A 24,412-nucleotide genomic window follows, 5' to 3' on the forward strand; every position below is an offset into this window, starting at 1 on the left:
GAGCTTGCTTGAAAGTCAGGCTCAAGGAACGATACGCGTGGCAGGTGTTGGTTTAAAAACTATCTGAAATGAGATTCTTTTAGGCCATCGAAAGTTCAAAGCGGTTATCCCCTGAAATTGGGTCACGTAGATCTTTCTGGGCCTCTTTCTCCTGCCTCTCTCCACACAGCCCGTCACTCCTGTCAGTGTAGCCGGAGGAGACAAACACCGCAGTGTCTAAATCAGTATTGCTTAATATTATTGACACGCTTTTGAGGCCTGATACATGCAAACAGATCTGCTGTCTCTTAACTCTTGTTTTCCATACCCATGTTTGCCGCAAGTGTGAGACTGAGCCCCGGGGTCTCCTGCGTGGAGGGAGGGCCGGTGGCTGCGTGACGTTAAAAAACACCCTTTACGAGTGGGACCTCAGGTCTCCCCTCACGGTTCTGGCCCCAGCGGGAGTTCACGCCGGCCGTGAGGCCAGGGCTCTTACCCACACGATGCGCCCCGGGGCCGGTGCAGGCCCCTGCGGCCGCCAGCGCCCCCTCAGCGCCCGGGCGGGCGGCCCGTCGGCGCAGCCCCGTTCCCGCGGGCAGGAGGAGGGGGCTGGTGCCGCCAGTCCTGGCGCTGCCGCCCGGTGCCGGGCCGGCTCCGCCCCCGCCGCGCCCGGAACCCTCCGTCCCGGCGGCGGTTTCCGCCCGGCGCAGCAAGCCCGGACCGGAGGCGGAAGCGTGGGCGGCGGGCCGGGCAGGGGCAGCGCGGTGGCGGTTGTGCGGGCGGCGGGAAGCGGGCTGGGCCCCATGGCCTCCTCCTCCAGCATCGACATCGAGGACGCGACCCAGCACCTGCGGGACATCCTCAAGCTGGACCGACCGGGAGGTGAGGGGCCGGGACCGAGGGAGGCCGCCGGCGGCGGGGCCTGGCCGGGGCGGGGCCGCCTCACAGGGCCCCGTCCCGGGCCGGGGCTGCTGGACGCTCCTCAGCTGGTGCCTCTGTGAGGCGGCCGCGCTTCGGGGCTGGGCCCGTCTCCCTGCGGGCGCCGGTGGCATCGCGCTCCGCTGGCTGCGGGGCCGGGGGGTCCCGGTCGGCCCTGCCCGGGCCCGGCAGGGAGGTGCGCGCCGGCCGGGTGAGGAGAGGAGCCGGGAAGGACCCCGCTGACGGGAGGGGACTGTTGTCGCTGAGCTGAGCCGGAGCAGCTCGGACCCAGAGCTCGCTGCTGCTGTGGGTCTCTGGGCACCTCTTATCCGAGATGTATCGCTGCTGAGAACTGAAGAGCACTCGCATCCTTGCCCGAGTCTCCATGCCATGTTAAGGATGTGTGGGCTCAGGGGATGAGGCTTTCAGGCCTCTCAGATCAGTGCCATAGAATAATGGAACTGTTAGAGTTGGAAGGGACCTTAAAGCCCACCCAGTGCCACCCCCTGCCCTGGGCAGGGACACCTCCCACCACACCACGTTGCTCCAAGCCCCGTCCAGCCTGGTCTTGAACCCCTCCAGGGATGGGGCAGCCACAGCTTCTCTGGGCAACCTGGGCCAGGGGCTCATCACCCTCACAGCAAATAATTTCTTCCTCAGATCTCACCTAAATCTCCCCTCTTCCAGTTTGAAGCCGTTATCACTTATCTTATCACTGCTTGCCTTTGTAAAAAGTCCTTCTCCAGCTTTCTTGTAGGCCCCCTTCAGATACTGGAAGGCTACTATAAAGTCTCCCTGGAGCCATTCTCAAACTTGATGAGGTCTGAAGGTGCCTGAGACTATGAATATTTTGCAGAAAAAACTTAGCCTCTGGGTAGAGGACAGAATTTATGCCCGTGTTGTGCTCCTGTTGAGGAAAAAGCAGGAACATCATAGCTTTTAAGTGTCCTGAGAGTCAGTACGAATGTGCTACCTCCAAAGCAACTGCCATGTGTGCTGCCTTTTGCTTGGCCAAAAGGATGAGAGGTTGGATGCAGGATTGTTGTGGGAGGGCTGTAGAGGCATATGGAGTGATGGCGCAAACCTACAGGAAGCCAGCTTCATTAGTTTTACAATCTACAGAGAAACTTCTTATTGCTTGAAGTAGTTTCTCTTGTTTCTGGAGCACTTGGATACTCCCAGATTATAATGCTTGTAAGAAAATACATTTTTCCTTCACAGTGCAGCAGCACTCTGTACTTGAAAGACTGAAAGCAGAACTCAGTGCAGGGGTGGGGAACGCTTGTTTCACAGCAGTTTTTGCCCTGAAAGGATGTGTCATGGTTGGGAAGCGGTTGGAGTTGTTTCTGTTCTCTCAAGCTGACTTGACTTTCCCCTGCAACAGCTTCTCTTGCTGGTTGACACAAAGGAGTTGTTTACCGAGTATGGTTTATTTCCATTTTTCTTCTTTCCTATTCATTGTCTTTATACCTTCTCTGTGAACTCTAGTGCACAAGAAGGCAGTTGAGAGGAAGAGGAGCAAATGGACAGTAAGTCAAGCCGTAAGGAACGTGTTGTTGATCTCAGCAGAAATCACTGCCTGGATAGTAGCAAGTAGGCTTGAAAGAACAGGAGAAGCTAAAGTGAAGTGCAAGAGTACTTGTCTGTTAACTGAAAGCCTCTGAAAATCCTGTTAGGATGCCAGAGGAAAAGGAAACTGAGGGATCCTTCAAGGCTTTTGAAAGAGCATAGAAGCGGCCTTATGAATTGTATGCATAGGGTTAGTCTTGCTTGGCATAAAGTTGCTGTGGTCAAAGTCCTCTCTAGTTCTAGTTTCTGTTATACCCCAGGTTTCACTTACAGATTTTAATACCCAGCAGAGACTAGTGTAGCTGCTTTCTGAGGTTATTACTGCTAAGAAAGTTTTGCAGTACTAGGTGCACGTAGCTATGAGCAGCAATGTGTTATTCTGTGTGCTGTCCAGGCAGGGGACAAGAAATACTCCCTGCTCTAAAGAGTTCACAGGTATCACAACGCGTCTTTAGTTCTGCTGGTTTTGGTGATTGTGGAAATGCGATCCACCACTCCAGTCTCTCTTGACACAGTTTTCTCCCAGTTTTGGCAAACGTCATCCGTTGCTTTGGCAGCCCTTGCCCCTTTTTTTAATGCCCCTCAGCAAGGGGGAGCTGCATGACCAAGACACGGAGCTCCCAGCTGGGGCAGGGAGACAGGCCGCCAATGCCAGCCTGCTGTGGAGGACAGTCCCTGCAGGGGCTGTGGGCAGAATCCTGCAATTTGTGCTGACATCTCTGCTGGTAACCAGGAGTTACGTGGGCTCACCCTGCTCATCCTGACGTTTATCAGGGGAGTGTTCTGTTCAGTAAATGCAGCATCCCCTGGTGCAGGTGCTGGTGTGAGCAGGAACAGTTCAGTGTCTCAGCTCTGATTGTTCCTGCTTACCCACCCTTTAAAAAGAAAGGTAATGAATACAATCGCGCTGCTTTCCCTTTGACGGCTAGTGCTAGTCTAGGTTAATATTTTGTTTTGTTCGCATACCTGCTAAACACTGAGCCTCTTCCCTTCTTTTGTGCCTTCAGGACTGTGTGCAGGCAGCACCTGTGCTTGTCTGTCTCCCACTGAGGCAGTGATGGGCTCAGCCCCATTCCTGAACTTCAGTATGCTCTTCTCATGCCCGTCAGCCTCTGGGGACTGTTTCCTCCTTCCCTTTCCCACGGAGTGAACATCACTGTCCTGCTGTCCGTAAGAGAGCAGAGATACCTACGTGAGGCACTCCTGATGCTGCAAATAGAGCAAAGACTGCGTTGTCTTTCTCTGGCAGCCTGGATGCTTTTTCTGTAGTGAGTATTTTCCTGCTTTCGGGCACAAAGGATAAATTGCAGTCGATGGAAGTTGCTGCAACTGGGCAAGCACCCACCATGTGCTGTAGGAATAAGAGGTGCATCTTAATCTTGCAAGAGCAGCAAGGGCAGCACAGATGTGTTTGGTGGCTGAAGTTTCCTTGTGCTGCTGGTTTCTTCATGCAGCGCAGGTAAACTGAGGTGAGCGCCCAGCTGGTCTCTGCATCGGGATACCCTGTCGCTGCACGGGCTTTTTGTGTCCTGATTTAACAACAGGCAAGTTTTAAATATTCTGCTGGCAAACGAATAACGGTCGCAGGTATTTCTGTAGGCAGCAGCGCTTGTCCGGATACGTTGAACCCTGTTTGGTAACTGAACGCTTGCCTGGCGCTCAGAGGACATTCCTCTTGCCCACGGTTATGTTTAGGTTTGTTACGTGTGCTAGTAACGGTGGAGCTTCTGGTCCTGGGAGCAGCCATTTTGCACGAGCTGAGCTGCAGTTGTTACCTGGCAACAGTATACGAAATTTCAGTTTTCAAAACCAGTGAAAATTTCAAGCGAGGATTTTGCTGAGATGAGAGGCTTTGACTTTGGTGTTTTGATGTGTAAGTGCGGGTGGAGTGGGCTTCCTCTCCAATGGGGATCGTCAATGATTTACCTTGCTAGCAATATAGAAGAGTCTCCGTCACTCCCTGTTAATCTGTCCTCTTCTAAAAGCCTTCGGAAAGCGTGGAGGCCACCAGCCAGCTTGTGCTAGGTCCAATATCTGAAGGCAGGGCACATGCAGTCTTGAAGCTCTGAACAAGTGGTTGCTTTATGCAAAACTTGAGTGCTGTAAACTTCTATGTGACTAGTCGACCAAGGGAAAACTACGGGAATCCTGTAGGCACAGCTGCACAGTTTCATAGCTCAGTTACTCAAACATCTGGACTTTGAGGTAGGGTCTCAGTCAGAAGCCAGTTTTGGAAAGTAACAAATGTATTATTTCCAGCCAACCCCAAACGTTGCAGCTGAGGACCGTATTGCTGGGCTTCAGAGATCTCTCTGCAGGCATGAGGGTTAGAAATGATCCTTCAAGAACCCTTTGGTCTGGCACTTGATTCAGTAAATCTGAATTACCAGCTTAGTCTTTCTGATCCTTAAACCTGGTAAGTTCCCTGAACCTGTTCTTTGGTGTTTTTCTGGTCTGCTGGGATTGCTTGTGTAAGAAAACAGCTATGACTTCACTTGTTTATGTGGAGATAAGTTTCTTATATGGAAGTCTCTTACACATCCTTTCTGGAGAAGACTAGTTTTCCCAACCAATTCAGCGTATTCTACCTGATAGACCAGTAGAACGTGACAAAAAGCATCTGGAAGTAGTGTATTTCACGTGACACTGTTTCTTTTAAATGCATGTTGTACACAGTTGGTTATGCTTCTCGCTAGGTTCAGTGAATGAGAACCAGAGACCGTCAAATTCGTATAATGGAGACCTGAATGGACTGCTGGTGCCAGATCCCATCGTGGCCGGAGATGGACCTTCTTTGGCTAAGCCAGTGCATCGCAGCATTTCTCTGGGAGCCCTGCAGGAGAAGCAAGTCATGTAAGTCTTGTTGAAAAAAGTCTGAGAGTGAATAGAAAACAGTTCAAAATTAGTTCTGGTGAGCCTGGACAAGCACTCTGTGAATCCGATAGTGAGTTTTACGTTGAGTTCAGGTGACAGTTATGAGTCCATACGGTTGGTCAGAGCTTTTTGTAGCTTTTGTGAGGCCGATGCATGGAGCCTGCCATCCTTGCTGCTCAGGAGCTGAAGAATATCGTCAGAGCTGTTTAGAGAGAAGGGGAGCAGGACTGATCACTTGGCGGACATTGTAAGTCAAGATGGCGATGGATTAGCAGGGCTCTGGGTGAAACCTCACGTTCTCATGTAGACCTCCAGCTGGACTCCTTCTGGGACTCAAGTTACTTGAGAGGTAACTTATACCAGTTTGCAGTGCAGTAGACCTTGCACTTGTCAAAGCATTTCTCTCTACAGAACTTGAAACAGGACAAATGATCCTGAGCTAGATTTCTACCTAACTCTTTGCTGAGTTGTGCGTATACATTGGTGTGTTTTGGACAGCACATGGGGTTTTCCTGCTTATATGCAAGAGAACATATGCATTATAGGGTACTTTAGATTTGTCACGGGAGTTATAATACAAATCCACAACTACAAGTCTGCATCAGTCTAATTAGTGTAATGCTTGGCTTCGTCTGCTGACTCTTAACATTAGAGCTCATGTAAATAGCTTTGGTTTGGGTTCTCTGCTCATAGTTTTGAGGGAGGATGCTGTGAGAGCCATGAGCGGTGTGCATTGTTGTTGATGAGGTCCAACTGGTTTGCTTTGGTCTCTTTGCACCCTCCAATGTTGGGTACTTCAACCAAATGTAGGTGTGTGCTCAAGTCAAACAGACGGGAGGTTTTTAAGTTGAACTAAGCAGGTATTTGGCGCTCTCAAACCTGCGGCACGTGAGGAAGGGAGACACTTAACGGCAAGTAGTTTCTGTTTGCAGTTTTTCAGCTCCAACCTCCTAGGTGCACAGACAGTCCTTCTGGATTGCTGTTAAAATTATGAATAGCAAATATCTGTGTTCTCTTCCTGTGGAGTCCTGTCTGATTTTTTTTTTTTCCCCTCGTTGTTTTTCTTCAAAGCTGCCTTTCTGGTGATGACAGCTCCACTTGCGTAGTGATATCAGCAAAAGATGTGGAGATAGTGGCCAGCAGTGATTCCAGCATCACCAGTAAGGCCAGAGGGAGTAACAAGGTAAGGAGCAAGAGAAAGCATGGTTCGGTCTCTTTTTTTAGACACATCAGCTCATGCTTGTATGTTTTAAATAGAAACCACTATCTTCTTTCCTGTGTTATAGGAGCTTAGAATTACGTAAAAGTTTGTCAAAGAGCTTAACAAGGGGGAAAAAATTGGAGTGGTATCTTGCAAGTGATTGTTACTGTTATTCCAGAGTCTGGCTAAGTCATCCTCTGATTTTCAGGAATAAGTCCGTGATTTAAGCTGTAGGTTCCTGGGAAATTGCCCTTCCTTCACAAACAAGCTTTTCCTGCTGCTTGTTTCTTCGCTGGAAGGTCTTCGCTGTAGAGGGAGGGTTGTGTTTGATAGCTTGCTAGCTTCAGTCCTGCTGAGGGCTCCACCCAGCAGATCAGAGCTGCAGAAGAACCAACACACTGAGATCAGAACTCGAGCTGTAGCAGAGTACCAAGGCATGCTCAGAACAAATGCTAATAATTGGGAGAGAGAACTCTCGTCTTGATCCTCTTGGCACTTTTCCATGTTGTATCATTTTGTTCCTTGATGTGCAAAGAATTAAAGGACCTCAGAGGTTGTAAATGAATACTGTACTATATTGTTATTGGTTTTCATAGATAATACTGGAGATAAAAATGAAAGGGAGGATCACTGCCATAACTTTGATAGTATTTCTTAATTCTTTGCTTGCAAAGACAATGCTTACCAAATAGGACCAGGAATCTCAGTTTCTTGGAAAGCGGTATTGAAACTAAAAAGTGAGTTGCCCCTGCAGCGAATGTGTTTCTGTATTTCGAAAAAGTTTCCAAGAACTGGGAATCCAGACACGGTGCTAATAAAGAGGTAAAGGCTGCTTTGCTGAAGTTGCAGGGTTGAGTCTTGTTCTGCAGCATGACGATTTCAGCGAGTTGCATGCCTCCTTGCAACGGAAGGAAACATTCTTCAGCCTCCAGAACTTTGAATGTTCAGGGCTCTGCTACCTGGCATTCAGCGTGCAATTCTTCTTACCAACTGCCACTTCTAACAGGTTCCTATTAAGCATTACAGATCTTCCCTAGAGGAAATTGTATATTTGGCAGGTTTGTTCCAGGAAAAAGTTAATTCCAGTCATTTCTCACGTTTTGTTTTCTTTCTCCTGAGCAGGTGAAAATACAGCCTGTGGCTAGATATGACTGGGAGCAGAAATACTATTATGGCAATCTGATAGCTGTTTCAAACTCTTACCTGGCTTATGCCATTAGAGGTGAGATACTTCCTTGTCTTGGGTGTAATTTGTATTCTTTTGCTCTGTGTATGTCCAAAAGAGGCAAAGTTTGCATCAGAAGAAGGTAACCGGCAATAATTGAAACACATCTTGCAATACCCAGGTCAGGGCGCTGTCGTAGCGGGAATAAAAATGAAGGTGGAGCTACAGGGGAGGGAAGAGTTGGTGGCGTAGGAGAATTTCCACTGAGAAAGAAAGCTATTCTGAAGTTAGAAATAAAAGAAAGAGAAGGACTCTGGGGATGGAGGAAAAGTTGAAGGATTACATTGGTTTCACCGGACAGTAAACTGATGTTCAGATTACTCCTCTAATTAAATATTTCTACAGTAAACAAGCTTCTGTGTAGCTAAGAACAGAAACAGCCCCGTGGTAATTTGAGCAGATAAATGTTTGTGATAGATTTGCTTGCATAAATTTAGAGTCGAGTTTAATGCTAAATTTAGAGGAGCCAAAGAGCAATATAGATGCAGGGTGTTTTGCAGTAGGAAGGAAGAGAAAAAGCAGAGCAACACAGGGAAAGACTGTTTCACAACATACGTGAAACAAATGAACGCCAGGTCATCTGCGGCGTCTCTTTCTGCTCTCATATAACCAACCACACCGTGTTTGGTTGTATCAACTCTTCACTTTCTTCCTAGTTCTAACACCCATCAGTTTGTCTGGCCTTTTATGAAATCTATTACTCTGTTTCTGTGGGGTTTTTTTTCCAGCTGAGGTTATTTTAGAGGAGTTTTACGGTGTCTCACCCTTTTTAAAGGTATTAAAGCTTGGGTGCAGTAACACTATGGAGAGCTGAGTGGTCTGCTAAGGGTTGGCTTGGGCATCAAGAAGTGGAAACAACAGGGTCTCCATAAGACTGCTTGCATTGTGGCGATGTTTGCATAAATGGGGAAGTTGCAAACTTTGCTTGGTATGTGCATGGTCTCAAGCATGTTCTTTTCAGTCATGCAAACCAAAAACCAGTGCTTTTTGTCAGGTGAGTATTTATGTTTTTTTACATTTCCCTTAAAGAAGATGTATTTTAGCTACCTGCCTCTCAGTGACTCCTTTTCTCTAGTTAGTGAAAATGAAATTGCAGTTAACATTAATTCACTGTCACTGGAGGTTGCTCTTGGAGGTTTGGTAGCTTTGTTGTCTGCCTGGGATAAAGATTTAGGCCTTGCATCTAATGAAGGCATCTTTCATGAGAATAATCCTGGGAATCGTGAGAAGTTGACTTCTGTCAACTTTTTAAGTAGAGCAACTTAGAATTTGAGGTGCTCAAGAAATTGTAGAAGATATGGAGAATTAAGCTGCCCCTTACAAGGCAGGCAGACTCCTCCTTGATGCTGCCGTTCCAATCTTCTGCACCAAAGCTGAAAAGTGCAGTGGATGTTTGTGTGTGTATCCTGGTTCTTGAAGGGGTTAAGATAACATGGTATCTGTTGATGGTGGGTTTTCAGTGTGCTGATGGCAGGATGGGTGCTGGAAATGCTGATCGCTGGAAGCGAAAGCAGCCCTGTGGGGAAACAGCATAGATAAATGGTGTCTTCTCCCTCTGTCTTTTCTGCAGTTGCCAGCAACGGCTCCGCTATGGTGCGGGTGTTGAGTGTCAGCACTGCTGAGCGGACCTTGCTGAAAGGATTCACAGGCGGTGTGGCAGACCTGGCTTTTGCTCATCTCAACTCCAACCAGCTGGCGTGCCTGGATGAGGCTGGCAACCTTTTTGTCTGGCGCCTGGCTATGGATAAAGAAAAAATCCAGTATCTTGTCAAAATAAGCCTCATACCAGTCTTTGTGTAATGGTTAGATGTGAATGCAGCCTCAAAATTGCAATTCATTTCCTAGCCTTTCCAGAGCAGCAGCTTGCAGGGGGAAGGTCAATAGTTCTGCTCCTTTCAGAGTATCAAATCGGTGAACCTGTGCCTGTATTCAGCACAGTCATTACTCGAAATTGCACGTAGCTTGAAATTCTAGGAGTGACACCTCAGTGCTCCTTCTGGTCCAGGCAACGGTAGTCAATGAGAAGATGTGATTTATAGGGGTGGACTAGAGCATTCAGCCTGGGGCAACGTGGTAGCTTTTCGGCCTTTCTGTGGTAGTGTTGCGATGCTCGCTGAAATCATTTCATTTGTCCATTAGCAGTTGCGTGGATTGCACAATGATGCATGTGTGCGCTCCTCTTGTGCTTAGCCTGTCCCTGTCTGCAACCTGCAAGAGAAAATTATGAGACTCTATTAACTTTTGTAAGCTTAACCACTTCCGACAGTGAAGGAACACTAGCTTGCCTGCTTTCTTAGCAGAATCCTTTTACCTGGTTTCTTTTTGAATCACAGCGATCCAAAAAATCTGGAGGTTTCGTAGTGTTTAACAGAGGACCAAACCTGAATAGGTTATTGCTGACCATTAGTAACGCAGCCAGAATGTTACATTTCTTAACCATGGTGATCAGAGAGGAGATCTTGGTTAACATCAAGCGACCTGACAATACCCCGTTGAACACCTCTCGAAGAATCATCTGGTGCCCTTTCATCCCAGATGATAACGAGGAGAGCGGTGAAGAGGGAAGTCAGACGTTGGCGTTGTTGCATGAGGATAGGGTAAGGAAACCCTAGTTTTGAAACATTGTCCTTATCATTAGAGGGAGAGAATCTAATGAAGGAAAGGCCTGATATGGTTAGAGTTGTAAAGGCTCCTGCCTAGTGCACGTTGGGGATCCTCCCGTAATATGAGATGTGGGATTCCTCTCTTCTGAGGAGAGGTCATGCTGATCTTTCTCTGGGCCTCAGGAGGATGGAAAGTGATAACTTCTACTTGCCATTAAACAGCGAGGACCACTAGAAATAGTGTGGTCAGGCCAGAGGCATCATGTGTCTGTTGAGGCTGAGCCAGTACTTGTATGGGGAGGGGCTTGGTGAGCCACAACTACAACTGCCGAGAGCAGGTCCCTGTACTTATGTACAGCTGGGCACCGCGAAAGCATCTAATGGCCAAATTGTGTGGAAATCACCAAATGGTAGGGTTGGAAGGGACCTCTGGAGATCATCCCATCCAACCCCCTGCCAGAGCAGGGTCACCCACAGCAGGTGGCAGAGGAACACGTCCAGGTGGGGTTGGAATGTCTCCAGAGACGGAGACTCCACCACCTCTCTGGGCAGCCTGTGCCAGGGCTCTGCCACCCTCAAAGTCAAGAAGTTCCTCCTCATGTTTAGGTGGAACTTCCTAAACGGGAAGGCTTATGTCCCATACTTTCCATTAGGCTGGTATGTCAGGATATAAGACAAGGATATAAGAAATTCTTCACTAGATAAGACCAGTAGTTGCAGAAATAAACCTGTGTGCCCACATGTTTGTTTTCCAGGCAGAGGTGTGGGATTTGGACATTATCCGAACAAACAACAGCTCCTGGCCGGTGGAAGTGCCTAGCATCAAAGAAGGCTTCATCGTAGTGAAAGGCCACAGCACGGTATAAACCTATTTTGTTTTCTTTACTGCCGTCGCATAGATGGTCAGTACAGATCACTTAGGTTTTCTTTGGGTTAGAGTGTCTCAGGAGCTGCAGTTCTTAGGACAGTTGGCGGTAAAAACCCCAGTTTCTTACCCATCCACGCTATCACCCACAACCTACTGGCTACGTACGCACACTGCTGGCGAGTAACCTTTGTTTAAAAAGAGCCAAGGTGAATGTGTAGTCATTTGCTTTGAGAATGGCTCTTTAAAAAAAACTCATCTGTATTTCCAAGGGCCTGTTTGACAACTTGGGCTGTATTCCAACTCTTTTTTTATATCTCCTGGTAAACGGAACACTTAACATGGCAGTGGTTTACTGCTGGATGAGAAGGGCAGAATTAAGCCCGATGTTGTCTTTATTCTTCTATGATTTCCATAATGAGTACAGTTAAATTTGTGAGTACAATGGACCAGGACTGCAGCTGACTATCCAGTAGACGATATTTTAAATCTAGGGAAAAAAAAAACCAAAAACACCCAACTAGAAAGAGTCCAATTTCACTTCTTGAACAGGATGATGATAAAGTAATTGTATTGCTGAGATGGAACAATTATGATTGTGAAAAGCCAGAACATCCCAAAACAAAATGAGCTCCGTTCATAACGTGAGTAACGGTGGGAACAGTAGCAGCGCAATCCATTGTACTTAAGTTTGCTGTCTGGAAAAGATTGTTAATTATTATTACAACCAAAAAAAAAAGTCCTGTCAATTCTTCTGTGAAGGGTTAAATTACCTGGTGGCATGTGTGTTGGAAATCGCTCTGACCTCTCCTGTGCTTTCAGACTGTTAGCCAAACTCCTGTTTGAAGAGAGTACTGTTTCTCTATGAAGAGCTATGAAATCACTTTTCTGTGTCTTTTTCCCCCCCCTCTCTGTTTAGTGCCTGAGCGAGGGAGCACTTTCTCCAGATGGAACTGTGTTGGCTACAGCAAGCCATGATGGTTTTGTCAAATTCTGGCAGATCTATATTGAGGGGCAAGATGAGCCAAGGTAACTGGAGGGTTAGAAAATGAAGGATCTTGGAACAGAGAGCAGCATTTTGACTGGGACAGTTTCCTTGTTACGGAATTACCTGCAGTGGTCATTCTCAGGACATTATAAAGATATAGGGTGAAAGTTTGTGAAGTAATTTGTTGCAGAAGAGTTGTATCACTGAATATGACGCGTGCTTAAGGTTTGGTGAACTTAACCGAAGAGCTGTGTCTGGAAGCAGGAGTTCTGTGCTTTGCACAGGCTGTAGTCAAACTCTTCTGCACTGTCCCTGTAAATGCAGAAAGCTTCTCTGAGCTGTTCTTCTCAAGGTTGACTTCTCTTGTGTATTGTGCCCTTGTTAAGACACCAAACCAAACATCAACACATGAACTCTCTGGGTTTTGGCCAGTCTATGGCCGTATGTGCTCTAATCTCCTTATTTTATATAGGCTTGTAAACAGCTACAAGCTGATAACGCTTAGTGGCTGCTGACTTAATGCTGTCTTTGGACAAGGGATAATGTGTTCAGCACTCACCTTATGTATTCCTTATTTACTACTCCCTGCACACTCAGTCTTTTCTGATTCTTTCCTAGGTGTCTTCATGAGTGGAAACCCCATGATGGGAGGCCTCTTTCCTGCCTGCTCTTCTGTGACAACCATAAAAAGCAAGACCCAGAGTAAGTCTCCAATCCTGTACTTGGACAAAGTTTAGTGGTGTCTTCTAACTCTGCCTTTGGAGGGTTCCTTATAACTGCATTGTACTTGGAAAAAAAACAAAAACAAAACAAACCAACCAACCAAACAAAAAAAACCCAACCAACCAACCAAAATTGCATTGTGGCAGGAGCAAGTCCCATCCTCTTTGCAGTCAGTTTTCCAGTGGTGGAGAAATAAATAAGTGACCTTAATTCTAGTGTCAAATCCATGAAAGCAAGGAAAATTCTAATTTGATGAGTTCTTCCAGGTTTGTGGTATGGTCAGTTTTAACTGGCCTGTTATCCTCCAAATTTCTACTGCAGGTGATTAAAAAGTAACTGTTTTGTTTTTTAATGTGTATTCTTTCTTCACTCAGTTGTGGCCTCAGGGTTCTTGAGAGCAATGAGAGCTAGAGTGGTTTCTAATCTGCCTCAGAAGCAGAGATTTTTCTGGGAACTTTAAGACACGGTTGGGTAAAATCAACCGTGGGCGGCTTGTGAGGAACTTTTCTGTGAAATGTCCTTGTGGGAAGGACCAGTTCTTTAAGAGAACTTAATTCTCTTGTGCCTGCAGGGTTCCCTTCTGGAGATTTCTCATCACAGGAGCAGATCAGAATAGAGAACTGAAGATGTGGTGCACTGTGTCTTGGACTTGTCTACAAACTGTCCGGTAGGTGTTGATATGCCGACTCCCCCGAAGGGCTGGATTTACTTTCAGAAGTGGATCGTAACAAAGCTCTCAATTTCTGGCTATACTTACTTTGCAAAGGTGATCCTTGATCTCCCAAGGGAGTCTACTGCAGCCCCAGTTAGATCCACCTCCTTTGCCAGTCTGACCTATCTGTTGAAAGCTATCAGGGCTGTGACAGGCTATCAGGTCAAGCTTTGGCAAGGCAGGGGAGGCTGATCCTTTTATACAGTCTCCTTGGTGTTACCAAGACCTGGTGTCTTCGTTTTGGCCTGCCGAGCATAAACATACCTGTAGCATGAGGAGCATTCCAAAACTGCACGCCTTGAGTGCTTTCTTCTGTAGAAATATTAGATATTCAATAACCAATCTAGGACCTTTTCCTGTTATTGTTTTTTTCTGATTTAAATAATGAGAAGCTGCCATGTTGACAGAGCTTAAGCAATTATACAAGACTGACTTACAAGAAGGACAGGGACCTGTTGGAACGGGTCCAGCGGAGGGCCACAAAGATGATCCGAGGGCTGGAGCACCTCTCCTACAAAGACAGGCTGAGAGAGTTGGGGTTGTTCAGCCTGGAGAAGAGAAGGCTCTGGGGAGACCTTAGAGCGACCTTCCAGTCCCTGAAGGGGACCTACAGGAAAGCTGGGGAGGGGCTGTCTGCAAGGGCATGTAGCCATAGGACGAGGGGCAATGGTTTAAACTAGAGCAGGGTGGGTTTAGATTAGCCGTTAGGAAGGAGTTCTTTACACTGAGGGTGGTGAGACACTGGCCTAGGTTGCCCAGAGAGGTGGTGGAGGCCCCATCCCTGGAGACATTCAAGACCAGGCTGGATGAGGCTCTGAGCAACCTGATGTAGTTGAAGACGTCCCTGCTGACTGCAGGGGGGTTGGACGAGATGGCCTTTAGAGGTCCCTTCCAACCCAACACGCTATGATTCTACTTGCTGAGCCACACAAGTCCAGAAGTTCAAATTATGCTTTAGTCCATCCTTTCACGCTGCTTTTGTTCCCTGATTCTACTTTTCTGCTCGTGGATTGTGGCCTCTGATTACAAGTATGTGTAAGGCCGCTTCTGAATTGCCCTCTTAAAGTGAGAAGAATATGGCATACAGCTGAGAGCTGCCTTTTCCACCTCATACTGCAGAAAGGTCCAAAACCTATAGAAGGGTTATTTTGGTTTGGTGGATTTTTGTTTTTAAATCTGTAGCCTTGGCTCTTGTCCTCCTATGAATGTGGAACATGTTACGTAACGGCAGACTGTCACCTGTCGCTTAAATTGTTCAGAATCTAGGTCCTGTTGTATGGTCTCCCTGATGAAGTCTCTTGGCTGAAGGCAGCACTAATTTTTGCAGTGATGGTTTTGTTCTAGTGGGTGGTTGCCCTGTAATATGACTGCAAACTCCTTAAGATGTTTTTGTGTTTTGTTTTTTTTTTTTTTTAAAGTAATGCAGTTTCACATTCTGGTTGTGCTAATCTACCTTGGTTTCTCTACCTCCCCACCTCTTGTTTGTGGATTTAGCTTTTCTCCTGACATCTTCAGCTCCATGAGTATTCTTCCCAGCCTGAAAGTCTGCCTGGACCTCTCAGCTGAATATCTGATACTGAGCGATGTGCAGAGAAAAGTAGGTGGTTCATTTTATTGCTGGCTGTGTGGGGAATGCAGACAGAAGGAGAAATGGCTTTCTGTGACTGGTTCTGCTGCCTAGGTCTAGGATTTGCATGTTAATAGCTAAAAACACAGTGATTGGCCTCAGCTATTTCACTACAAGATGACAAATGGTAACAATTCAGCTGATTAATCCTAAGAAGCCTTAAGGATTATTTCTCACCCTAAAGTAAAGTTCTTGTTTGGAGACACCTGTCTCCAGTGTTTGGAGACTCAGATAGGAATGTGCTTATTGTGTCTCCCTTGGGTGTTCTGTTTCAAATTCAAATGGCCCAGGCTTTATTCTTCATGTTATTTCCATTGTCCCAAATCTAGTTCAGGTGCTATGCTTTGTAGTCCACACACACGTACGCATGGTCTGCTCTGAAAGCCCAGTGACTCTCTGTTTCTGATTCTTCTAGGTCTTGTATGTGATGGAGCTGATGCAGAACCAAGAGGAGGGCAAAGCTTACTTCAGCTCCATCTCAGAGTTCCTCCTCACCCACCCAGTCCTAAGCTTTGGCATCCAGGCAGTGAGCCGCTGTCGGTTAAGGCACACCGAAGTGCTTCCAGCAGAAGAGGAAAACGACAACTTGAGTGTAGGTGGGTGACAAAGAGGATTTGGCTGCTGTGAGATCAGGATTTCTTTTCTGGCTGGTTCTGGCCTTCTCATGAAAGGCTGGTCTCTTCTCCCCAGGAACAGGCGATGTGCCAGGGGAGGCTTAGATTAGATATTAGGAAAAATTTCTTCACCAAAAGTGCTATCAAGCATTGGAACAGGCTGCCCAGGGAAGTGGTGGAGTCACCATCCCTGGAGGTACTTAGAAGACGTGTAGTGAGGGACATGGTTTAGTGGTGGACTTGGCAGTGCTAGGTTGGGCTCAATGATCGTAAAGGTCTCTTACAACCTAAATAATGATTCTATGATTATTCTTCTCTAAGTATGTATGAAATACCTCCTGTGCAGCTACCGTACTTCAGGGAAACACAGTAGAGTTGGTTACAAGGGACCTCTGGAGGTCTCTGATCCAACCTGCTGCTTGAAGCAGGACTAGTGCTAGTGGCAGATCAGGTCACCTATGGCTTTATCTGGTTGCATGTTGAAGGCCCTCAAACATGACACTTCTGTCTCTGCTCTGGTGCCCTGTCCCAGGGCTGCACCACTTCCTAAAGAAAATATTCCTAATGTGAACTTGAACCTCCCAATCCAGATTGTAGCCATTGTCCCTTACCATGCCAACTCCACTGAGGTGTTTCTGTTATTAAAAAAAGCATTCCAGGGCTGTGCAGACTGAAGTGAGTGCAAGTGACGCTTTGGTTAAGGTACAAGGTTAACTGCATATTTTTTGAGTTGGGATGTAACCACATAGCATCATTGCCCCCAGCAGAACGCAGGGGACAGCTTCCTCTGGCAGCTCAGGGCTGAGTGTCCCTCCAGCACGGTTTGATGCAGGCACACAGGAGCAAAAGGGTTCCTGGAAGAACTGGCAGGGGATATTTCTGTGACTGCTTGTTTGAGTAAACTCCGCGTAATTAAACATCAGAGGTGTGAGCGCATGATCTGAGAAACCAACTGGTCGCTTCTGAATTGCGGTGCCTGAGCTGTGACAGCTGTGAGGACAGCATGCAGTCTGGCTTGAGGGAGAGGGTGGGATTCTTCTCCATTGTGCCTGGAAGGTATATTCCCGAACCATAAAGCTTCTTGCAACAGAAATGAACCAGGAAATCTCTTTTAGAGGAGAGTCTTCTGAGAAACATGTGAGATAATGTTGTTCTGGCTGTTACTGCAATGAACATGATAGAAAATCCTGTGGAGAACTGTCCCAGGCAGGCATTCCTTGGTTGCTGCCTCTGCCCCGCTCTTGGCTTGCTCCTGATCTCCTACCTTTCTGTTAGTAAGATTTGGAAAGATGCTTTGAATAACATCAACATATTTCTTGTTAGAAAGGTTCCCAGACTGTCAGTACAGCTGTATGATGTGCTTCCCTATGCCTGTTATTGTACGTAATAGTTAATTCGTGTTGTTGACAATATTTGTGGCATACTGCTCTGAAATGCAGAAGTAAAAATGACTGATGCATGTAGCAAGTCAGCCACAGACTGGGACTGAAACTTGAGGTCCCCAATTGGTGCTCACATGATTAGGACAATTTACATAGGAATGCCAATTTATTATTTTTTTTTTATGGGGAGTTAGGTTTATCTTTTCTACTCAGCCTCCTTTCTTAGCAGTGAGACCCATACAGGTGCTGCGTGAATGTTGTCAGTGCTGGCTGATGGGAGGTTACTGCCGAGCTCTTCATAACGACAGTTGTTCAAAGCCAGGAGGGATGCTTGAGCCCTACTCTGAACTTCTGTATGATGTGCCTCTGTGCCTTCTGTCTACAGTGTCTCCCTTAAAATATATCTAACCAGTCACTTCAACAGCCAGACAGAACAAATTGCTGGCAGTTCCAGGCCTCAGCTTCCACCTCTTTACCTAGTGTCTTTTACGAGGTGTCCTTCCCCCGCCCCCCCCCCGCCTCTTCCTTGAGGCTTATTTGGCTGGAGTAGAGCAAATTTGATTGGTCTCACATTGTAAAGTAAAGGGCATGTAGAATATACTTTCCCTTAACAGGGTGAATCCACCTCTGAAGCGGAGACACGATGAAGCCGTATGGTGCTGGTTCTCTCCTGCTTCACATTCTGTGAAAACATCACATGGTACTGTTTCTGCAGTTTCCATCCAACTTCATATTTTACTTTTGTCTCGTTTCCAGAAGGTGCTCAGGGAGCTGGGGCTGTGGAATCAGCAGCAGGCGTGCTGATAAAACTCTTCTGTGTGCACACCAAGTGAGTATGTGGAGCAGGTACCATGGGCAGCTGTCTGCGGTCATCCTAATCCTGCACCAACCTATAGAAATTTCACTTACCAATTCCTTTTGCTCATAACCACAACTACTTGGACCCGTAGAAACTTCTAGCCGTGGTGTGTTCCGTATGGCCTTGGCAGGAAGTAGCCCTGCGTGGTGCTGTGGCAAGCTAGTATTTTTGTTGCCATGAGTACGTGGTGACTTAAGAGTTGTGCTCATGCGTAAGTGCTGGGAAACGTCTCTCGAATACCCTGGACTCCAGAACCGGGTGACACAGCTGAATGAGGATCAGCTTCTGCTGCTTCTGTCACAGGCAGAAAACACTAAAGCATATTCCTAGGGAATCAGTTCCATGAAGAGAAATCTTCTAAGCCTTAGACTTCTCTCAGGGATTCATAAACTAATCAGAGATGCCTGGTTTTTTTTCAGGGCCCTACAGGATGTGCAGATTAGATTCCAGCCTCTTCATAGCCCTGACATGAGTGCATCCATGCCTTCTCACAGCTCTCATGAAGAATTTGGTGAGCGTTTGTGTTAAATCGATCTTCAGTGTTGCTGAGCCTTTAAAGGTTGTTGAGGGGGGCAGCTTTGGGTGCATCTTTGTAATAGAGTGGTGTCGTTGCGTAAAGGATTCTGAATATAGACTATCCGTGAAGCAGGCCACTTGAGCCTGGTGTGAGTATGGAGCATGGGGACATGTTAGGCTAGTGGCGCTAATGCTTTGTGCATGCTTGAGTTCAACTTTCTGTGTGATTTGACACTTGTGCCAGAAACTTGACGTTTGTCTCTTGTCAGGCGGAAGAGATTAAGAGTGACACCAGAGCTTTGGGAGTAGAGGGGACTGGGCTGTGTGTTGCACGCTCTTTTCAGTTCATTCACCATTCTGGGACGTGGCTGTTAAACTGGCCTTGCATTTAGAGAAGAAAAGAAACTTGGATCTCTTATTATCAAAACTGATAACATCCGTTGTTTAGCCTACAAAGACTAAGCATGACACGGGATTTGCCTTGCCCTTAGCTTTAATTGGGATGTCGCAGGGTTTTTGCTTGTTCTTTTGGAATCCAGTATGGTAGGCGATGGCCTACGTTCATACTTCGTGGAATTAAAGCTTTAGCTTTTGGGGGAAGTTCGTGTCAATTGATTTGTATTTATCCCTTGGAAGCCTTTCCAGACCACATGGCTGATCTAAGCACAGAAGGGCTGGGATCTGAAAAAGGCTCGGTGCACGGCTCTCAACCAGATCTGCGGCGTATTGCTGATCTGCCCGTACCAGCAGACTTCCTTTCTCTCTCAAATGATGCTAAGCCCAAGCTGATGACTCCAGATGCGTTCATGACACCGAGTACATCTCTTCAACAGGTAACTAGCGAGCAGCACCGTTATTGGTGGTACAAGGGGTGGGTTTGGATTTTGATACTTTTGGGAACTTTTTCTAGGCCGTAAAGACTCCGGTAGGCTATGCTAGCTGAATGCAGAGCACGCAGGAAATCATGTAATGCATGTAATGCATTGTAATGCATGTAATCAAACTGAGTAAAGGCACGTTGGCACATCTAAAATGCTACGCCGGCCTAAGCTTGTGTTGCGAGTGCTGTGTTTAGCTGCAAAACTGCTGACGTAGCTGTGTTGCGTAGAAATACGGGTTTGCTAAATAACCATATCTAAGCTGGCAGACTGGTTTACACGTGTTGTTGGGGGTTGTGATACAATGGAAGAAAATACGCCACCTCTGCCTACCCTGTCTAATGGGGTGCTGGGGAAGTGCATGTCTGAAATGATCAAGTAGGTGGCTGGGACGGTAACATCTAGATGAGACCTGCAAATTGTTGATCCAGTAGCTCAGTGGGTTTGTTTGAATCTGACTCAGGAGGCCTTCACTTGTGCAGAAGGCAAGTCTTCTGTGCTTGCGCCGGGGGTTTCAGTATCAGGAAGCACATGAAGCATTCCCCGGGATTTGGTGATCTCTGCAAAGGATAGCAAAGTGTCTTGGTGAAGAGCCGTAAGCAAGCATTTACACCGCAGTGGAGCTCTGATGGAGCCATCAGAAAACACGGAATTTCTCTTAATGCTCTGTCAGGTGTGCATGGCCAGCAGCGCCGCGTCACATACCTTGGGGTCCTGCCGGGCACTTCTGGAGGCTGGCTGGCACCGGCAGTGTGCATCTGTCTGACTCGGTGCAGGGTTCTGCTGCCCCTTCTGGGTTATGCCAACAAGCAGAAGTGCAGGAGCTCACTGTTTCTTTGCCATTCTTCATCCAAGTATCGTGTTAGTTTGTCTTAAACCCGTTCAGATATTCTTGCTTTTATAACCTGCTTCCGTGCCTCACTCAATTTGTGACTGTCGTTTTCTCCACGTGCTTTTAGAATGGGAGTAGATGTAAATTAAGAAGCATTTTGAAAAGTGATCTGCAATATAATTACAAGGTGTGGATTGCCCTAGTGAGAAGCTGCGGTGCTTGTGTTTTCTCTGCCTCCCTGTGCGAAACGGACCCTCAGCTGATATTTGCCGTGCTGATGTGGCTCTTGCAGGCCCAGAGGAGAGTGCTTGTGAGCAGCACTCCACGTGCACATCCTAAGGCAGGGCTTCCTCCTCCAAGGGAGGAACCCCTGGTTGTCACCAGCTTGAGCTGGAGGAGCCTGGATGTGGATGGGCAGCATGTGGAGATAGGTAGAAATGCAGTTAGTGCTGAGCTGACTGATGAGAGTGTGCCACACCGGCGACAACTTGAGGAGCAAGGAATAAATTAAACTCCTAAAGGTTTTGATGTTCCTAGAAAGTTGCTGAGTGCAAAAGTTAATTTTGTGCCCAAGGATGGGTCGCCTTCCCAAGGCAGCAGAGAGAAGTTGTTTAGCTCAATCTCTGCTCTCTGCCATAAGCAGTGTGAAACGCAAGAAGCTTGGCCAAACCAGCTTTCCCAGCTGAGCACTTGTGTGCTTATGTTGGTGTTCTCTGTAGGTGTTTCTTGGTATCCAGAAGCAGCAGTGGGGACTAGCATGTCCACCTGTGCTCTTCACCGTCAGCCAGCTAGCTAGATGAGCAGTACCTCTTCTTGCACGTTGGAGCATTCTTCCCTCCCTCGATCAGCAATGCAGGACCTAAACCCAGCACAGACTCTGGCCTTGCTACTGGCAATGCGTCTTGATGAGAGCAGTCTAGCTCAAAAAACAAAATGGGGATCTGGTGCTAAGCCCTGCAGAACGATGCTTTGTTTGGGGAGAGCAGTTGCTCAATAAAAGCAGTCGTGGCTCACGTGATGAGGATGTATTGGGCTTGCCTTTGACTAGCACCTGAGCACCCTGGCAGTAGAACTCAACCTATTTTTTTTTTTCTATTCCCTCTTTGCCAAAGACTCCTTAGGAGTTCTTCTGGAGCCAGCATTCTCAGGTCCAGTTCTGCTCTTGGACTTTTCTGTCACATCCTGACCGCTGTGTATTTTCTTATAGATCGCTGTGTCTCCGGGCAGCAGCGTCAGTTCCCTGACGGCAGTCACAGCCATGAGCAGCACTTCTGTCACGGATGCCTCTATGCCCAGGTAAATGGCGCGTGTATTAAATAATACATCTGCAGCTGAGCTGATAGTGTCCTTCAGGGTGAAGCAGAGCTGTAGTGCATCTTGTAGGAGAGGAGATCGTAACCAGAGTTAGAAATTGGCCTGAGTCCCAAAGTCCCTATATGGGCAACTGTTTGCATCTCTAGTGCAGCCTGGAGCATGCCCGTTGTCATCCAAGGGGACAAAATAGTGTTTCATTTGTGCCTCGCAGGGATTCTCTTATTGCATCTCAGTTTTGTTGCTTTACATGCTTCTCCCAAAGGGCTGTCGTTGTTTACAGGTAAGAGAACGCTGCAGCCACCAAGGACAGGAAGATAATTGGGACTGTTAGGAAAGTCTTACTAATGTTGAGGTGGGTTGGGCTGCATAACAGGAGAAACTTCCCTTCTGGGGGCTGGGAAAAGGACAAAGACCTATCCCATAGTGTCCTGTTTCTCCTTAAACTCTGTACAGCGTGAACTGAAGATACAACAGGTCCCTTCTCTCATTGACACCTTGAATTCTAAGAGACTGCGATGCCCTTCTGTTTTTTTTTTTTTTGTTCCCACCTGGTCTCTCTTTGGGCTGTGTGGGGACTAGGAGATGCAGGTGGGAGTTGACAGGCAGTGGCTGACCACAGCGGAAAGAGCAAGGGCTTGGAGAACACTAGTGAAGTTTGGGTTGGGCTCCTCCATTGACCTGTGGATCCCATCTCCTCAGTTTGAGTGTTAGATGCAGATCTGTATAATTAGGTTGGCCTGCTTGATTTGGTTGTGTCTCTGTTTTCTGTAGGCCGTCGGAAGACTTGACTGTGAGCCCAAAGATGCAGCTGGACACCAGCCTGACACTGAGCAGCAGTAGCAGCAGTCTCCAGACTAGCCCTAGGAGCCATTCGGTTCTTATCCCAGGCCTCCCTGACAAGCTAACGCCAAAGGCACCTGTTCCAGTAAGGCTCCAAATGCTGCTCCCTTCCTTCTTCTCGTGGGCCAAGGGACCTGTCTCTATGGGCCTGCGCAGGCTGAAAATTAGACTTACTTGGATCATAACAGGGCCAGCGGCTGCCCTCTGGAAAACACAGCTGTGGGCACGGATCTGCAGCCAGGCTTACCCGTGTTAATGGAACTTGACGGTATAAAATAGCGTGTCTCTGAAAACTAGAGACAGCTCTAGCTTGTGCTGTCACTACCACAGTGGTTGGAAATGGTTTACTTTAGGAGACAGTGCTATCCGGAAAGGTTTCTTCCTCCTTACTGGTCTTACGGGTCTGAAACCATCATTTCCTATTCCTAAATTTTTCTTTCCAGGTGTGATTGTAAAACAGATTATGACCAAATTTTGACATTGAAATAAACTTTAAATCCAGGAGATATTAAATGTTAAAATTAACTTTTTCCCCTCAAAGAGAAAGGATCCTGGAGCAGAGCAGCGAGGTAGAACTGGTGTTACGTTCTCTTTTGAAAGTCTGTTCGAACTAGCATTGGGTTAAGTGTGTTGTCAGCCCAGCTAAGAGTCCGTTACAAGTTTTGGGGTCCTTCTTCATCTACTGAACAGAGTGGGGGCACAGGGATCACATGAGGAAAGGACAGAGCCAGCTGTTTCCAGAGGTGGTTTGTGTTAAGGTACCAGGAGTTCTTGGGGTGTCTCCACATTACCCTGAAGGCTCTTGTTTGATTTTTTTTGTATTCAGGTCACGCCAGGAAACCCCTCTCTAGCACTGGAACTGCAGGAGGTGGAGCCCTTGGTGGTGCCCCAGGCTTCTCCCACCCGCGAGCGCTCGCCAGACGTCATTTCCTCTGCCTCCACAGCCATGTCCCAGGATATCCCAGAGATTGCTTCCGAGACTTTGCAACGCAGCTTTGCGGCAGCTCCGTCTGGGCTCCCTGCGGAGGTGCTGGAGCCCAGTCATCACGCAGACAGTATGGCATCCGCTGCCTCAGCTTTGCATTTGCTGTCTCCGAGGAACCGGCACAATTCCGAGCACAGCCACCACTCTTTGGACATGCCTCCAGTGGAGGTGGACAGACTGAATGCTCCATCGTTACTGGAGACTGCTTTAACTCAGGAAAATGCATCTTCTGACAGTGTCGTGAGTCAGCCGTGGCCAGCAGCTCCTGACATAACCAGAGAAACCAGGAACAGCATGGCAGACAGGTAATCACTTGGGTTTGTCTTGCTTAAGGCAATTTCATTGCGCTTGGCAAACTGCTAACTTGGTGTAAAGCTCTTACATTGTGTTTAAACCAGAACAGTTCTCCATCCTTCCCTTTCCTAAAAGGATCTGATGATTCAACTTTCCTGTGTGCCTGCTCTGTGTACGGGGTGTCCTGTACTTCCTAGGCCAGCTCTAACAATTTGTGCTCTCTCACGCTCCTTGCAGCATAAAGGATCTCGGTTAAGAAGGTGAAAAGTCCAATTTATTGGCCTTTGTGTTCACCTGGGAATGGAGACTTGATTTTTGGGTTAATTGTATATCTCTCTCCTTGGATTGGCTCTGTGCAGCGAGCATTATAAATAAGTACTTTAAAAGGCAGAAAATGGCTGGCAATGTCTCTGTGGAGCAGGCGTGCAGAGTGGGGCAGCATCACCAACGCCTGCTTACCAGGAGCAAACTGTTACACTGGAGCAATGTTAGGATTCATCACGGAATTAGTGTGAGGGCCTGCAAACACCATGCTTTTCAACAGGACTGGCGGGCTGAGCATGTCCAGTGCTGTCCCTCGGGCTGTCCAGGCCTCTTTGTAATTCTGATGGGAG

General features: G+C 47.4%; 1 protein-coding gene across 3 annotated transcripts in view; it reads left to right on the forward strand.

Annotated features, from left to right (window-relative positions):
• The first annotated feature begins 701 nt into the window (after positions 1-701).
• The window catches only part of EDC4 (enhancer of mRNA decapping 4), a 38,849-nt gene continuing 15,138 nt past the window's right edge, over positions 702-24,412 (forward strand). For 2 of the 3 annotated variants that reach the window (XM_054199122.1, XM_054199121.1), the window contains exons 1-18: positions 703-861; positions 5,163-5,319; positions 6,412-6,523; positions 7,664-7,763; positions 9,337-9,526; positions 10,216-10,363; positions 11,125-11,229; positions 12,154-12,263; positions 12,841-12,924; positions 13,517-13,612; positions 15,152-15,254; positions 15,700-15,880; positions 18,037-18,109; positions 18,559-18,650; positions 19,292-19,488; positions 21,573-21,661; positions 22,451-22,604; positions 23,346-23,809. In XM_054199122.1, the coding sequence (XP_054055097.1) occupies positions 783-861; positions 5,163-5,319; positions 6,412-6,523; positions 7,664-7,763; positions 9,337-9,526; positions 10,216-10,363; positions 11,125-11,229; positions 12,154-12,263; positions 12,841-12,924; positions 13,517-13,612; positions 15,152-15,254; positions 15,700-15,880; positions 18,037-18,109; positions 18,559-18,650; positions 19,292-19,488; positions 21,573-21,661; positions 22,451-22,604; positions 23,346-23,809 (2,534 nt within the window). In that variant the 5' untranslated portion in view covers positions 703-782. Of the gene's footprint in view, positions 862-5,162; positions 5,320-6,411; positions 6,524-7,663; positions 7,764-9,336; positions 9,527-10,215; positions 10,364-11,124; positions 11,230-12,153; positions 12,264-12,840; positions 12,925-13,516; positions 13,613-15,151; positions 15,255-15,699; positions 15,881-18,036; positions 18,110-18,558; positions 18,651-19,291; positions 19,489-21,572; positions 21,662-22,450; positions 22,605-23,345; positions 23,810-24,412 lie in introns of all 3 variants that reach the window. The other variant, XM_054199123.1, reaches the window with a different exon arrangement.

The sequence above is a fragment of the Rissa tridactyla genome, chromosome 4 (genome assembly GCF_028500815.1).
Source record: "Rissa tridactyla isolate bRisTri1 chromosome 4, bRisTri1.patW.cur.20221130, whole genome shotgun sequence".
NCBI lineage: Eukaryota > Metazoa > Chordata > Aves > Charadriiformes > Laridae > Rissa > Rissa tridactyla.